We start from the raw sequence: 17401 nt of genomic DNA, 5'->3' as shown, positions 1-17401 counted from the left end.
CGTGGTGGTGCAGAACTGCCTGGACTCCTTCCAAGAGATCCCCGTCTTTTTTGTACCGGGGAGCCCAGAACTGGACCCAGTTCTGGAAACTGGACAGGTTTTTCCCTCAAGCCCCTTCCTCCTGCCCCTGGCACAGCGGTCGCTGTCCCAGCTCGGAGCAACATGTCCTTGAAATACCTCTCCGAGGTCTGTTGCCGTGCTTGGGGGAACAGGCAGGCTGAAAAGTCTCTTCAATAATTCTTGCAGACTAATGAGCAAATTTGATTAAGATTTGGCAGCTTTTCCCAACGCAATGTCCTGCAGCTAGCACATCTTCCCAGGCCGTTCTCCGCTCTGTGTGGGAGCGAGCACCTCGTAATCACCCGGGGAGCACACGGGGCTGTGGCTCGCATCGAGGCAGCACAGAACTGACCCCTCTGAAGTCCCTTGGGGTTGTGCACAGGCTCCTGGGCTTCAGAAGGGAGCTGCGTAGCTTCCCCCAGCAGTCCTGGCATCCATCATTTATATGTTCCCATTAAAAAGAACAATCTTGTTCGTCTTACAGACCCTCTGCCCACTCAGGTCAGTTCCTTTGTGTGTCCGGTGAGGTTGTACCTCCAAAAACCCTGTGTTGGACAAGGTAGTGTGAAATACCACGAATTTCATCTTCTCATTCGATCACAAACAAGGAAGCTGCCGAGTTTAAATCCTGAAGCTGCGCTCAGGGTTTCCAGGAAGCTGCTTGAGGCTTCCTGAGCCGACACATCGCTGGGGCTGCGAGGCGCGAGAGGTTTAGGGGTGCTGCTGATTTCACCTCCACCACCATCTGATAACAATAACAGTTGAGAGGTGATTTCCAATCAAGGACAAGTGACCTCGTGTCTTTGTATTTGGGACAAGCAGGATTCCAAATTAAGCTCCCCAAAATCAAATCTCCAGGCACGGAAGCACTGAATGGACAGAAAGGAGGTGGCTGCTCAGCAGCCGGATCTGTCCACACCAATCGCTCTTTCTGGCGTTGCTGTAGATAAAATTGACAAGTTAAATGAGGGAGAGCATAAAGGTTTATTGAGATTCGGTGGACAAAAGCAGTAGAGAGGAGCCGATATAGATTAGCTACCAAAAAAAAGGACTTTCTAGATGAACATGAATGCCCCTTAAAAATTTTGCATTAAAGGTAACAGCCAGCCTGGACATTTTAGTGCTTGTTTTTTTTTTTATAACTCTTTTTTTGTATGCAAAAGACATGAAGCACAGTGCTGCAAAACATTTCAGGTGGCTTGGGAGCCATGACTAGGAAGAGGTTAATGCAATATGAGGATAAGAAAGCTGCTAAACTTGTCCCGAGTCAGAAAAAATAAATAAATCAACAAGAGCAAAACCGCTGTGCTGCTGAGCATCGCCCGGGCAGGAGGAGGGTTTTATTCTGCTTGTTTCAACAATGGAGTCCGTAGCGGGGCTGAACTGTGCTTTGAGGCTCTCCCTTCAAGGCTGGCAAGCGAGAAAATGTGAGACAGAAACAGCAATTTTCAAAGGATGCTCAAAACAACCTGCTACTGTTGGAGTCGCTGCGCCATTGTCTGGTGAGCCCTCATCATGCGCTGCGGCGCAACAATCCGCTGCCTTGTTCGAGACAGAAACACCCAACACTGCCTTTGTTTTTCCTGCCCCGATGACAAGGGGAAAAGGAAGAGATGTGTGATGGGCTGGTAGCTCCGTGCCCTTCTCAGATCTGCCAGGAGTCTCGAGGGACACGGCTGGTGGCCGGTGCCACCGCGCTGCCCGTCGGGGAGTTGTGCTGAGGGTCCCCTGGGTGCTGCTGTAGGTCCTGAGCAGCCCCGAGGAGCTGGGGATGAAACCTGGGGAGCTGCTGCTCTGAGTCCTGTCGTGTTGTGTCGTTTATCTCGGGGGGCAGGCGGTTGTTAGCCTTTTGCTGCCAGCTGGACAATCCACCATCAACCTTAACGAGGTTCCAGGGGATGGAGGAGGCGGTTGTGGCTCCCACGCTGCGTTCACTGCTCCCTGCCCGGCACAAAACCCTTCGGGGCGATGACAAAACCCCAGAAATCACTGAGAAAACCTGAACCACCCCTGGGCTTTGCTCTGCAAATCACCGTGTGCAGCAGCATGGCACCGTGCACCCCACGCTCACCAATTCCGTGGCAGGCTGAGGTCCCCGTGCTGCTGCTGCCCTCTGGAAGAAAAGCCAGAAGTGGTAGGGCCAGCCCGAAAATAGCGCCCTGCTTCAAGGTAACAGTCGTGTGAAAGCTCTCAGAGCCCAGAGCTGCACTGTTCATATTCCAACGATTGATTTTACCAGCTTGAGAGATGGGGAAGTTTGCTATTTTTAATTAAACCAGAGGCTTCCTTCAGCTGCTGCCTTTCTTTCCTTTATCAGCTGAGTAATGGGATGCTAATGGCATCAGGATGAACGTTAGTTAGCCTGTCCCTATTACAGGGAAAATTTTTCTTCCTCTGAGTGTTCTGATTTGGGGGAAATTCTTCCAGAAATAGCCAACCCCTAACTGCCTTGTTGCCTCACCTCTTGTTACAGCATTGAATAATAAGGGAGAAAAAGTAAAACAAACAAACCAAGCAAACAAAAAAGCTCAAACTTAAGCCATTCGTTTTCTTTTTTTTTTGCCAGCAAAACCCGAAGAGCCCAAAGCAGCTGAAGCCGTGACAGGGAACGATATCACAGCGCCTCCAAACAAAGAGCTTCCTCCCAGCCCTGAGAAGAAGACAAAGGTAGGCACGGGTTCACGTTGAGCCTGTTTGCTTCTGCAGTTTTTATTTGCCGGCTTTTCTGCTTCTTAAGCCACGGCGACACGAGTTCTCTTTTCTGAGCTGCCATTTGCGAGCCACTTTGCTGGAACAAAGGCATTCAGTTAGGGAGCTGTAAACAAGGCAGGCTGCAGCAAATTTGGCTGAAAATGGATTTCATGAATTCTTGGTAGGCTTTTATTTAAAGTAATGCTCTGGTTGGTATCTGTGGTATAGAAATAGAAGACATCGTAATATTTCTGCTGTACTGATACACTCCTAGCTGTTTATAAGACATTATTTGCATTGCAGACAGCACTGAGAGGTCCTGCTCAGGACCTGGTAACCTCTTATTTTGGGGCTGTTTGTGAAATAAGAGAGACCTGCCTAAGAAGCATGCAGCATTTAACAAAACCAAGCCCAAATTCTCCAAGTTAGAGTAGGGGTAGGGGCTGGGGGTGCTTGGTCCCCTTGCAGGCACTGCTGGTGTGACCCCTGGCGCTGATCAGGCGAGGATTTAGAGCCTGCAATCCGTTGTGTGCATGTAATTGGAAAGCAGTGTCCTGGTTACTGCATGCGGCACTGGATGGCCAGGAGCACCCAATGACTAATCCCAGCTTTACCAGCGATTCCTTCTGTTGCTTTGGATGTTGCTGGAATAAATCCCGTTCCCTTTGAATTGAGTGGCAGAGCTCCACTGGGCTCCGAAGGCACCGGAGCTGCTTCGTTGTGATCTTTCCGCTGTGCTCAGAAAACAGAAAGCCAAGTTTTCCTTTCATTTTACGTATCATTTCCGTGTTCTTGCAGCTTGACGTTTTGGTTTACAATGCGCTACTTTTTGTTGTGTTTTTCCTTTTGTTCCGCCGGATTTTGCTTTTTTTTTGAAAAACCATAAAGCCTGCAGCAGCCACACCATCAGCAAAGCCTGCGGCAACGAAAGCCAGGCCTCTGCCCGCCACCAGCCCCAAGCGGCCAGCCTCTGCCGCACCCGCCCAAAACAAAAAGCCCACGAGCCCTACTGCAGGTCCTACTTCAGCCACTGCTCCTAAACGCCCAGCCACCAGTACTACACGGCCCTCCACCTTAACTACAAAAGAGCCTAAACCAAAGGTAAGAGATTCTTTGCTTTTGTGCGGGAGCTCCAAGACCGTAGTTACATGTTAGCCTACCAGCTCTTTTACCCAGAAGTCAAAACCTAATTCTGGTGCTAAACATAGGAGGATAGGATAATGAACGGGATTCACTGCAAGACACACACAGTTATTGGTATCAGCTTCCACTAACCCACTTACAGCCTCGGGTCCCAGGCATTTAATTGTGTCACCACAAAGGAGAAGATGAAACTTGACTTGTGGGACTGTCAAATACACGAGATATTTCTTCATGTCTCACCATTCCTAAAGGAGGGTTTTCTAAAATACAGATACACTGCAAACCCAGGATAACTGTTAAAGCCTGACAAGAGCATGGGAAAGCGAAGTAAAGAGCTTTTGTATTAGTATTGAGGGGGAAAAATCAGTGTGAACACTTCGGTGTTGCCCAGTGATTGTCTCTTTATGGTGTCTGGCCATTATAAAAACTTTAGAGAGATAACTGATGATAACATGTGTGTGCTTAGGAAGTGTTGGAGATTCGTAACTCTCCAGTAAGAAGCTTTGTGGACAATTCTTAGTGTTCCATCTTAACGCTCAGGGAGGTATCCACGTGCAATGTCAAGAATGGGAAATGTCCCTTGCATTTTCCCTACACCGACTCCGTGACCTTTCTGCATTGTGCAGATCTGCAGCTAGGTCCTGGGCATGTGGAGCATCCCTCCCCTGCCCCTGCGAGTTTAAACACTGTAGAAATGTAATCAGCTTTTGCCTGGAATCATATTGATGTTAAGACGAATTTTCTGCTCTCACTGAGCTTGACACATGAAATTATTTCACCTCTTAAGTCTGCTTGAGATACATTGGCTGAGGTCTTATCTGGGTCTTTCTTTAGCTCTAGTCAGAAGACCTTTCTGTTCATGATTCTTTACATCCAAGTTCTCATATAGTAGAACTGAAATTTGGAAGGGAATATTAAAAACTATTTCAGAAGCTTTCAGCTGATGCTTAAATGCTCTTGTTTTTACTACACGTTTAAGCTTAAATAACTGCATTCGAGCTTCTTGTAAAAACTAGTTATGAAAATAACAAAGAATTTGAAAGCAAAGACATAAATCTGTGCTTGCTGGATCAGTCAGTATCCCTCTGGGTGGAAATGCTGGCACTTGGGCAGGTAGCACTGAACAAACAACCTGCCTTGAGCTGAACTCCCAGCAGGCAGAAGTCACTGACTGTAGTGTTTTAAGGAAAACCAAATTGGCACAGATTAGTTTTTTCTGCATATCAGCGTCTTCAGTTTTATTTAAGTTTTTGCATGATTCTGAATTCCTGTTTGATGTAATCACTCGTGTCTTTTGCTTTCACATATTGACTCGGGATCTCAATACTTAAGAGTGTGCTTAGCTTAAAAAATGTTTCTGCTCATGAAGGAAAGGACCCTCTTGCAGCTTTATTGCTAGTGGACCCATTTTGGAAATCACTGCCTTGTTCACATCTGTAAACGGACACCAAGCATTAATGCTGGAGCGGCTCTGGATGAATTTTAATACTCAGTGTGTCCAGCACTGGATGTAGTCAGCCACTTTTGCATACCTTAATTATGTTCTTTTAATTTCCTGCTTTATAATGCCTCGACAGTGCCCAGCTTACACGTTCAAGAATTTGCGCAATTGTACCTTCTACATTAGAAAAGAATTTCAATTTATTTCTTGCTTTTTCTTGGCAAACATTTTGAAGAGCCTGTCAATGAAATTCTGGCTTTAACGCAGCCCATCCATTTTCAGGTCACAGAAGCAAAGAGCCCAGAGAAGCGGACCTCACTTTCAAAGCCTCCATCGTCTGTCACTCCTAGAACTGCTGCCAAGAGCACCTCTGCTGCTCCTAAGACAACAGCAGCATCTGCAGTCACTGCAGCTGCTGGGACAAAAAGTACCACTGCTTCTCCACCGAAGAGGCCGACCTGTAAGTATTCCCTTGCTTGTCTTCAGAGCTCTCTCTAAGCTGCAGGTTTTCAGTTTGCACCAAAACCTACAACCTGGAAATGCAACCAGTTATGAGAAGCTGTAGTTGCTGTGAACCTGTTCTTCTGAGAGGTGTAAACTGCCCTACCTGTTAGTCAGAAGTGACCAGAGGCTTAATTATAGCTGTCTGTATTATTATATTGAAATAAATATTAACTGTCTTCATACAGCATGGGACAGGAACTTGTGCCAAAGCATGGAGACAATGGGCTAGGCTTTTTTTCTCTCCAGAGCTTCCAGTCCAACTTGAATCAGCTTTGTGTGATTCAAAATTAATAGAATTACTGAACCTTTTATTTAAGGATGTTATTACCTCTTCACTTTGTTACAGTAACAGTTAAAATGATCACTCAAAACAATTAAAACTTGTAGAAAGCAAATCTTCAGGATGGTACTTTAAGTTCTCAAACTGGTGCATCTAAAAAAAAAAAGTGTGTAGCATCCCCTACATGGAATGTTGGAAGGATTTAAAAAGAAAAAAAAAGGCAAGAAGATACTGGCTTATCTTTCAGATGCCCTAGGTTGTTTATGGGATCAAGCTATGCTTTTAGTTTTGTCAGCGAGTCTGGTCAAAATTGTTCAGAAGATGTTTGTAGCTCATGGACAGCTTGAAGCAGAACAGGAGGATTCAGGTGCTGGGCTGGCTGAAGTCTGACTTCCCACTCTGTTGTGAAATGGGTGGCTTTTAGGTGGGCTTGGATGCTGTCCTTGCTTAGTTTAATTATCTCTTAGCCACACAAAGATGTGAGGAAAGAGCTTCACCTTCTTTCTCTGCGTGGATTCTGTTTTTTTTCCTCTTCATTAGTGCTGGAAGAATTTGGAGCTGAAATCACATCAGCTTCATCCAAAAGCGGTGTCCCATCCCGGGCACTGCTGCCAAAGAGGGAATTTCCCATGAGTTTAACGGAGTCAGCAAGAAACATGAGCAGAATATTAGCCTGATGAAAACATTATTTCCACTCACCTTAACAGTTTGAGAGATTTACCTTCAGATGAAAATACACTCAAGTGTTTTCAAGTCTTTTCAAATGACTGGATCTCATCAGTCCTTTATCCAAATTTGCCAATAAATGGGTAAAAATTAATGAATACTAGTTGCTTTGCTCTGAGTCCCAAATTTGGTCGTTTATCCAAATTTTCCAATAAACGGGTAAAAACTGAGGCATGTTAGTTGCTTTGCTCTGAGTCCCAAAGCATGAATTCGGAACCCATCTTTCCCAAAAGAACAACAGTGTTAGAACTGTGTTCAGACATATTAGACTAGGTGGACATCCCCCACTTTTTGCTCTAGGGGAAAATATAATGAATCCTGCGCAGAGGAAGCAGTGCACTTTCCAAGAGCCACGTATCTTACCTAATCCTGTGGATATTCCTGTAAAATTCATTTTGTGTGGTCTTCTGTGCAAACCGTAGCACAGAATGCTTTACACATTTTAATGAGTTCAGCTGAGTTCATTTCTCCTTCCAAAACTGAGAGACAAAGAAGGGTTTTCTGATGACATTTGAAAGGAGATGGAGCCAGTGATGCAGAGACACAGAAAAGTTGTTCCAAGTGCTGAGATGGACGGCGGGAGAGGTTCTGCACCCGAGAGCGTGGAGGGACAGTGCCAAGGAACAGCCAGAGCCCTGGGTGGGCGATGGAGAGCTGAGGACAGCTGGAGAAACTCCATCAGGAGGCAGAGCAGTTTTGTCTGGATCTGGGAGTGCTTGGGGCAGTCATGAATGGTTAAAAAAAAATAAAAATGAGGCTTCTTTTGGGAGAGGAGAAAGCAAGGGCGTGAGATAGGGGAGGGTGTGAAGCCACAAAGCGAGCCGAACAGCAACAACTCAGATTGGGAAGAGCAGATTCAGCTTCAGCAAGGTGCAGAGCTGCAGGTGATGGGGGACTGGATCTCTGCTGGTCACAGCTTCGTTTCTCACAACCCAGCATGAGGCCAGATTCAAAGTTTCTGGCTAAAGGTGGTATTTCAGAAGGAAATCATCAGCTCTCGCTTTTCAGGTGTCAAAAGAGAGTCCCTTTCTTGTGGTTCGCCCAAATATTCAGTCGTTCTCAGCACACAAACACGTGTGAATTGTGGCTTGTTTGGAAGTTGTGTGGTTTCATGTCAGTCACTTCCTCTCCTAAACAAGAGGCATGGGTTGAGTGGCGCGGGGTTTATTTGTTTATCTGCATTTAGGCTTTCCCCCTGGCTGTGCAAATGAGGGCTGTGTTTGTGTAAGAGCACTTTGTGGTATAGATGTTTCTGCAGTAGCTTTATCAGGTCTTTGACATTACCTGCTAATCAGATCGTGTTCTGGCATCTGGCTCCCCGCTGACACGAGGGGAAACATTCACCTCTCTTGGTGTACCCAAGTAGCATCATAGTCCGTCTGGCTTCACGTACCTTCTCTCCATGCAGTCAGTTTTCCCAGCTAAAGTTGAGGTCTCAGGGAGGGAGATAAGGTTGGTTTGACAGGGCCTTTTGGAAGGGATTGGTATTAATTATGTATCTATCTATCCTTCAGGCCTGATTAAATTATTCCGACGTGTTTCATCTCGTTAGCTAGTGTCTTATCAGAGCTGTTTAACTTCACGCTTTTAGCAAAGTCTGGGTGGAATGATCCAGGGTAACCTGACCTGTGGTTATCTGCCTGTTTTGCTTGTTCTTCTCTGTACTGGCATTTCATAAAATACCCTGCCAGCTACTTGAGTTTATTGAAAAATCTAAGGCTGTTAATGGAAATTAAATATTAGAGGATAGGGGACCTTCATAGTTTCTAACTTACTTCGATTTTCCCGTTTGGTATTTATTTTTAATGTTGCTATCATTTGGCTAGTGAAATGAAGCAGACCTTAGCCAAATCATCGATAGCAAAAACTACAATTTCATTATCAAAGAGCTCTTTGAAATAAGGCTCTGTTTATATTTTCCAGTCTGTGATTTTTCCTTGATCAGTTTTGTGTATGGTTTCGTTCTGCTTTGAGAAATGGGGATGTGTTCCTGGTTTGGGCTGTCCTCTGTCTGTGTGGGCTGTAATCAGGTCGTGACCGCTGGTGTTTGCCCAAAGGCACATTTGCAGTTTAGTGACTGATTTTTATTTTTATATAATTAGAGTAGGGACCACAGTGTGCAATAACTTCTGTGCACGAAAATTGGCGTTGGTTAGAACGGATCTGGCAACGATGCCAGGATTAGAGATGGACAAATGTGATTCTGCTCTTGCTATTTAGTAAGGAAAGGCTTTTTAAGAAATGAAATTAGGTCGGAGTTTAAATAATGTTGGAGTGAGTGCTGTCAGATTCGGGAAATTATTTTAAGGAAAAATATGTAAACTCAAAAAAAAGCAAACTCACACAACACACTCAAGTGTGTTGCATCATTGAGTGATGATCCTTTTGGTCCTTTCAATGAATTGATCCTTTTGCTGGAAAACACGAGTGGCTTTTGCTGCTGTGATGGGGACCTCAGCCCAGTGTTCACAGAGAGCGGGTCACTCTTGAGATGCTTTCTTTAAAGCAGCATGTTTGAAACAGGGACAGTGGGTAAAAAGGACCATCAGGACGTGATGACCTCCAGGGGAAGCTGTGCCAGGATCCCGGGCTTCTCACCTGTGCAAACTGGCTTTCACTCTGAGATCCTAACCCGTGTGCTTTTCGTTGGGCAGCTATCAAGACTGATGCGAAACCTGCAGATGCCAAGAAGCCCGCTGCAAAGTCACCATCAGGTAATTTCGCTGTTTCCATCTAATCCAAATCCTCTCTGTTTGCGGCTGTGTTTATTAAGCAGGCCACTGTACATCTTCAGGATGCTGAGGACGTTTGTGTAAATGGCCTCTGACCCACCTTCCCCCCCTCTCCCTCTAACTATCGCTGTGATCATTGTAGCAGACTTGGCCCGCCCTAAGAGCGCTTCTGGAAATGCAGTAAAAAGCAGTGCCACCACTCCTACCACCACCTCAAGCGCACCTAGTTTACCTGGAGCAGCCACCAGCCGTCCCAAACCCAAGCCTGCTGCAACCAAACCCACTACAACCTCAACTGCAACTGCGGATGCTAAAAAAACAACTGCTAAGGCTCCAACTAAACCCAGCACTGTTTCCAAGCCTCCTCGCCCAACCAGCAGTGTTTCTGCTCCAGATCTGAAAAATGTACGTTCCAAAATCGGATCAACAGATAATATTAAACATCAGCCTGGTGGAGGAAAGGTAAGTTTCTTCAAACCTGATACCGATATGCTCCTTGAAACTGTAGCTCCTAAGCGTTGTGGGTGCTCTTTGCTAATTTTGGTGGCTGTATCCTCACTGCTCTTCTCATATTTGTACTCAGCAGAGCTCCTCTTTGGATTCTTGGTTTCTGCAGAGGGCATTAACAAAGCATTGGTAGTAGGGTGCAGAAGGAATCCACCTTAAAAGCCTGCCTGGTGTTTACTGGCACACGTACAGGAATTCAAACCTTTGGGTTCTGTTTTTCTGTCGTACATCCCAACCTAGGAAATAGTTGGTATGGAAAGCTCAATCACTGTTTATATTCCAAAACCGCCTTTGAGTAGAGGAATTGAGTCTGGTGAATGGTACAGAAGGTGGAATGATGCACTGTGATGCAGGACATCTGGGTTTGGGTGCGAGTTCCACAGCACCTTTCCCAGCTGTAGGAACAGGGACTCTGCTCAACTTGTCAGACCTAGAGCTGAAATGAAAAGGAACATTTACTGCTCCTCAGCTAAGTCCTGGTGGCCACAAGGAAAGAAGAGATTAGTGATGAAGGAGCTGTAGGGAGTGGTGCGTACATAGATATATTAAATTTTCACTGTGAGCATCTACCATGGACATGGTAAAGGTTTGGGGCTATGCCCCAAACCCTTCTGAGGGTTTACATCACGTTGTGGATATGCATGACCATAAAACCTTTAGTGGGTATTGTCCAACAGGTACCCCATCTCTGCCTGACAACACGCGTTAGCAGCTTGCGCGCAGTCAGAGGGCTTTAATTTCCACAAAGTGGAACTAATTTGCCCGCTTGCCTTTGCTGCAGGTCTGCTGTAATGAGTAACCCAGCACAGAACTTTAATCTGATGCCGGGAGAGTTCATTTCATGCTGGGAGCTTTAATCTCCTCGGAGGCACATGAAAGTCAAGGGCATTCTTGGGCTGTGGTGCTGCATGTCACAGAGATACACGCATGGGATTATTCCTCAGGGTTCGGGATATCTGAGCTGTACAGCATCATAGGATGGTCCTCAGCGCTTGGAGCTCTAGAAGACAAAACTTCCACTCTGTGAACAGGACAGTGACGCTTTCAAATCAGGTTCAAATTGCAATATTGGGAGTTCACAGATCCTTCTAACATCTGTTCAAAGAGAACGTGTCAGCCTGGGCCCTGATTTCAGACCGTGCTGGGGTTCTGGAGGACCGCAGAGCTTTTTAGCTTGCAGGGTTATGGTGTTGGTTTGAGAGGATTTATTTTTACATTCAGTTTTACTGTCCGTTGTTTTGTTGTTATTTTCAGAGTGGTAAATCCTGCTTTTGAAGAAATCTGTCCGTTTTGTAGTCTTATTTAAGCTGGATGTGTTCAGAGTACGAGAACACCTAGGGAGCGCTGAGGCTTTTTATTTGTTTTCTGCTCTGCTGGTGGGTTAGGGAATTGGAGGATTTCTGCTCAACCCCCAGAACACAGGGTCCGCTGCTCCTATTCGGACCCAGATTACCAAAAAATGGATTATCACCAAAATTACCAAAAAAATGGATGTTCAGCTAGTTGCTGATTTTTTCTAAAACCCATAAATTTGCGTTCAGTTTTCTGTTTAGCGAGATCAGTCAGGTCCGCCTGCATTCAATTCGCTAAAAATAAATAATAAATCATCTGCTAATCCCAAAGCCTGAGTCACCCCGGCGTGGGGGTGAGAAATCAGAGGTGGGAGCACAGCCCCTCTGTGTCCAGCTCCAAGGTCTGGAGCTCCAAGGCAAAGTAAAGCTGATCTGTGGATGTGCTCTGAGACCTGTTCAGTGCCCTCCAAGTGAAGGAGGTGATCCTGAGCTGCTGCTGGGCTCCTGAAGGATGGATTGAGGTTTTTCACACCGTGCTGAGCACTGTGTTCACTTGGAGACCGGTCAGTGTGGCCACAGGGGAAATAATGGCATGCTGATGAAGGGCACCTTCGAGTTCTTGGAGAAATGGAGAACTTGTCTCATTTATTGCTCTGTGCCAGCCCATTTCGGAGCAGCACTGCTCCCCCTCCTGCTGGCTCCTGGACGTGAGATTTGCTTTGCTGACAGCGACAGCACGTCAAAGTTCTCCTGGGTTGGCCACTCCGCTGGTTTTATTGGGGTGGCTTTGTGTTCCCGTACTTTTCCTGCCCGCACGTTTGCTTTTGCTGGTTGAAATCATCCATTTGTCTCCATCTAGGGGAAAGTAGAGAAAAAGCCCGAATCAGCTGCTGCTGCACGAAAGCCTGAACCCAATGCGGTCTCTAAAATGGCTACAGCTAAAACAACCGTAACAAAAGAGGGTGCCCCAAAACAGCCCAATGGGAAAGTGAGTTTATTTCAGACTTTTCTCTGTGGGAGACGAAGGAAAAAAACATTTCCATTTTGAGTCACTTTCCCTCCTCTTCAACTCTTCTGCTTTCTCCTGTCAGTGTCCCTGTTCCCTGCACAGACACTTCTCCCGTTCTTTCTAAAGCCTGAGATGTTCCCAGTTGAGCACATCAGAGCTCACTACGGTGGATAACTTTTCAATGCCTGCTATAAAACATTTTCAGCGTAGTCTTCCCTTTTAGATGGGCTTAATTTTGAGTTGGAAGTTTCCCTTTTACGTACACAACACGAGCCGAGAGCTTTGCTGCTTGTTTTCACACCGATGGCAGAACATTGAGGGTATTCTTAATGTCTTCCCAGCAATGTTCCCAGCCTGATTACACCAAAACCCATTACCTGAACCTCAGGCAGTCCCCGTTGGGTGGGTAACTCTGTCGTGACCCCGCAGTGTGTGAGCCACCCAGGCCCCGATGGGGGACAAGGTGGGGTACCCGTGCTGCAGGTCCCGGGCAGGATTCATCAGGCAGAGCCTGTTAGAGAAGTGTCAAATTTGTGCCTCTAAGGAAGCCAATAAACCAACATAAATTTAACAGAAAAAGCACATTTTGATAACTTCTGTTGTACCGAATCCAGTCTTTCAGAACTGGCTGAGTAGCTTGTGGAAACCCGCTAAAGTTGAGGATCTTCTGGTGGTTCCTTTTGTGCTCTGAATTGATCACCTCCTCCTAGCAAATGCTCCAGGACACAGCTTCTGCCACGTTCTGTGCTGTTCAATAACTCCCAGACTAAACACGTGTTGTAACTAACCCTGTGTTGCTCTAACTCAGTTACTTCACCCCGGTGAATAAAGCCAGCATTTAGCATCCTCTCGTTGTATTCTGAAAAAAAAAGAGTCCTTTTAGCTTCAAGGAGAAACTCTGCATCTATTTAATGAACGTCAGGCTTGTCTGATAAAATTTAACTGAAGGTCTGACAGCCTTCATTGGGAAATTGTTTCTCAGAGTGGGTTTTACTGCCCAGAGCTTCTGAGAGCCCTTACCCAGGACTGGAGTCAGTCCCGGCAAGCAGAAAACGGACCTGAAATTAGGACAGTGCAGACATGGACCAGAAAGACACGGACCAGAAGTGAGTACAGTGCAGACACCAGGAATGAATTCAGTGCAGACACGGACCAGAAGTGAGCACAGTGCAGCCCCTCACCAGCTCCGAGCTCCGCTGGAAGCAGCAGCCCCGTGTTTTCCATCCGTGGAGGACGGAGGCGGCCGAGCTGCTTCTCGCCGCTCGGATTTGTGCCTCCACGTGCTCGGGGCAGCTCTCACCAGCGAGCTCCCTCCCAGGAAGCCTCGTGCGGGGCTGGTGAGGACCCAGCTCATGGCAGGCAGCCCCCGGTGCTGCCCCCCAGCAGCCGGGCAGTGGTGGCAGCGCTTCTGCTCTCGCACTAACACCGTCTGTGCAGCCTCTCGTTTCGCTCCCCTTTTTTTTCTCACTCTCCTCCTCAGTTGCTTTCACACCTAACACTAAAGTCAGACTGAGCTTAACACAACTCCTCGTTTACCCACCGTGTTAGAGCATCCTCTCCAGCCTGCCGTATGACAACTCTAACCAGTCCTCTTCCCTTGTGTTGTTTTCCATTCTGTAACATTCTAGGTCCAGATAGTCTCCAAAAAAGCGAACTACAGCCATGTTCAGTCCAAGTGTGGTTCCAAGGACAATATTAAGCATGTCCCTGGAGGTGGGAATGTAAGTATGGGCTCTGGGCAAGCTGTCTTTCTACTAACTCCTTCTCTCATATCATGTTTTGTGTCAGTCAGTCCGTAGAAAGCCCTGATCCGGGCAGAAAGGTACGGCAGAGCTTCAGGGCTTCTGGAAATAAAGTAGGCTGGTGATTTTTTCCCCCCTTGGGCTGCTAGGTTGAATACACGGGTGTGTGGGTCCTGGTGCACAGCAGCACGAATGCTCCTGACCTATTTCTCGCATGGTTTCCGTGGTATTAATTGAGCAAATGCGGGCTGTGCACATTGCTGACCCCAGGAGTTAGCTCGCTGTGGATTCCCTCTGTAGTCAATGGAGGCACCTCACCAGGCTCTGACCTGCTTTTGATGTCTGGTTGTAGCCGAAATGAATCGTGGCCTGGAATTGCCTATTGCTCTTCACTGGCTAGTAGAGCGAGTAAGTAAAATTAATCTGACTCAGATTAATTTTGCTTCGTGCTTTGCAAGAAGGGAGACTTCAAAAAAAAGGAGGAAGAAAAGACTGGGACTTAATCGTGGAGCTGTGATTAACTTCTAAATTTAAAGGCCGCTGGTATCTCTGGCAACAGAGCTGAGCTCGTTAAATGGAAGGCTAATCTTCTGTCTGTGTCCTTGGTTTGGCTTATTATAGCCTGAAAGTGTCTGGCCAAAAAAAAAAAGTACTGTCTAAATCCTCAAGGGCTGGAAAACAGCGGTGGTGGTTCGGCGGGCGTTTCCTTGTGGACACAGCCTGTGATAACTTCCCAAATCTGCTCTGGCCTGCTTGTACCAGCATTAGTGTGCAGAAATACAAAGGCTGGATGGTTTCAGAAAGACACTCCGTAGGTCCTGACTGCTGCAAGCTGCTGGGGCCACTTTTCCTGGCAAACCTATGTGTGTATGTCTGGCTGGCTGAATCTTTACCCTACGTGAGCAGTTCTTCCTCAAACCTTGGGCACGTCTCTGCCCTCCTTGCTTTTCAGCTTGCTGATTCTCACCAGTGGGATTTGCCATTCCTATTTAGTATTATTTAGTATTATTTGGTATTTCAGTGACGTGCCCGGTATTTATGGGGGCGCACGCATGTGTGTGTGGAGCTTTCCCATAGAAAGGCTCACACAGGAAAATTCTCTGCTTTGCAAAATAGGAAGAAAACTTGATTTTGAGAGCACTGTGTGAATTTTAGGTGCCCTCGTAGTGCTGGTTTGCAGTTAAGCATGTTTCTGCTGCTCCCGTTTGTGCACTCAGAGGAGCTGTATTTTGTAAGCCACTCTTCTGTTGCCACTCTTACTTCATAGATCTTACATGTGCTTCCTTTTCTGGGGCCAACAGAGATGTGCTTGAATGTGGAGGATATTTTTCTTGCTAGATAACTACATTAAGGAACTCTTTCTTCTAAGAAATCACCAGACCTGTGCTTTCTTCTTTACGTTTTGCTCTTCTGTCCTTGGAGTGTTTTCAACTCCAGAGGACACGTGTGAGCCCACTTTCTTTTTCTCGACCACGCTCCTCTTTTACCACTACAGTTTTTCTCCTTACTTAAGGTTTTTACCTTGAGAATAAAGTGCTTATTCTTTCCAGGTTCCACATATCCCAAAGCCAGCTTCAGGTAGTTGTTCCCAGCCATCCAACGCCCCCAGAGCCAGCCCAGGCAGTACCAGTGTGAGTAGAAGAGGCACGGAGGCCAGTCTGGCTTCCTACAAAAGTGGTTCCTCTCACTCATTTTTATATCCACTCACTCCGGGCACTGTAATAGTAGTGTCCTCTTCCAAGATGCTTTTTTTTTGTTCAAATAATTACAATGATCACTTCTGATGGAAGATTTCCTGATGCTCAATTCCCAAACCACACTGCTGATGGGGATGTCTGGAAAGTCCATGGTCTGTGGCTTCAGTAAAAGCTTGTAGGAATCCTCTGGACAAGAGGTGTGGTTCGTAGCACGTTGTGGTTCAGCTTTAGGGTTGCTCTGGTAGAAGTGCTTGACAGCCTACCTAAGTGGAGTTGTTCCTATCAGGCATTATGGTTGGAGGCACCTCTGTGTCCCTCTGGCCCAAACCCTGCTCCAGGGTGCCCAGCACCATGCCCAGGTGACTTTTGAGGCTCTGCAAGGAAGGAAACCCCCAGAAATAACTTCTCCCCTCCAAGATACCCAAGAATCCACGTTCAAAAGCAGTAGTTACCCTTCATATTTCTGTTACATTTCACAGAAATACCATGGCACAAAGACAAATTTCCTGGGCAAAAGCTTTTGTTGTGCTTCGGTATTTTTTTGCTCTCATTTTAACGAAAACAACAGTAAAGACACAATTTTTCCAAAATGCACATAGCATACGTATTGTTGAAAATTCAACAAGGTGATTTGGAATTTATGGTTTCTCTACCCATTGGCTTTACCTGCTCAGATGGATCGGGAAGTGGTCAGAGATACGATACAAAATGTAAAACAAGGTGAGGTTTTTATGGCTGTAAAAAAAGACATAAAACTTCTTCTGAAAACCTCTGGATCGAGCTTTGAGGTCTAAGATTTACTTGGCACCGGAGTCTGAGCATTTGGCTCTACAAATGCAAGCCCAGCCATTAATCTTACCTCCCACTGCAAGCTGAAAACAACTCACATCAGAAATCTTACAAGAAATACACTTCCATTTAGGTATAATTGTTTGGATCCCTGGGTGAAATCATGAATAGTCACAACTGGGTAAGTCTACCCTTGCTGATGAGAAACATTATTTAAAAAAAAAGAATTTTTATGAAATAGAGTCCAGTTCCAAGCAAACAAATACTCACATTATAAAAGCTTCAGTAACTTCAGTAGCAGCCACTAAAAAAATGAATTTTCGAGGCCGTGATTTCATGTTTTTGGAGCGTCTGGTGTCTCTGAGTCAGGGTACAAGATACAGGGAACGCCATAGCAGGAAGCTGAACCGTGCTGAGCAAACAAGGCAGCATGGCTTTGACTCATCCCTCCTCACAAGTAATAGAGGATTCATGCTTCCTGAGAACGATGTGCTACAAATTATCGTGGCAGTTTTCAAAAAAACGTTAGAGTAATTCATAAGTGAACAAATTCTTGTTCTTTCTAATTTTCTCCGAAAAACAATTTGTGGCAGAACTGCTTGTGCACACGGGTGCCAGCTGGTGGTTGGTGACATGGATGGAAAGGTTACATCCTTTTAACATTACTACAAAAATAAAATAAAATAAAATAAAATAAAATAAAATAAAATAAAATAAAATAAAATAAAATAAAATAAAATAAAATAAAATAAAATAAAATAAAATAAAATAAAAAAGACACACACACA

At 45.8% G+C, this 17401-nt stretch overlaps 1 protein-coding gene across 13 annotated transcripts in view; it reads left to right on the top strand.

Moving 5' to 3' along the window:
• Positions 1 to 17401, top strand: part of MAP4 (microtubule associated protein 4) — a 138786-nt gene that overhangs the window by 114397 nt on the left and 6988 nt on the right. For 9 of the 13 annotated variants that reach the window (XM_038173899.2, XM_038173898.2, XM_038173893.2 and 6 more), the window contains 7 exons: positions 2627 to 2727; positions 3640 to 3852; positions 5618 to 5795; positions 9500 to 9559; positions 9720 to 10039; positions 12236 to 12364; positions 14014 to 14106. In XM_038173899.2, coding sequence (XP_038029827.2) covers positions 2627 to 2727; positions 3640 to 3852; positions 5618 to 5795; positions 9500 to 9559; positions 9720 to 10039; positions 12236 to 12364; positions 14014 to 14106 — 1094 coding nt within the window. The remainder of the gene's footprint in view (positions 1 to 2626; positions 2728 to 3639; positions 3853 to 5617; positions 5796 to 9499; positions 9560 to 9719; positions 10040 to 12235; positions 12365 to 14013; positions 14107 to 17401) is intronic. The other 4 variants (XM_038173894.2, XM_038173900.2, XM_038173897.2 and 1 more) reach the window with 4 other exon arrangements.

The sequence above is a fragment of the Anas platyrhynchos genome, chromosome 2 (assembly GCF_047663525.1).
Source record: "Anas platyrhynchos isolate ZD024472 breed Pekin duck chromosome 2, IASCAAS_PekinDuck_T2T, whole genome shotgun sequence".
Lineage (NCBI taxonomy): Eukaryota > Metazoa > Chordata > Aves > Anseriformes > Anatidae > Anas > Anas platyrhynchos.
Note: the sequence above shows the minus strand (reverse complement) of the source record. Positions and strands in the feature narration are given on the sequence as shown.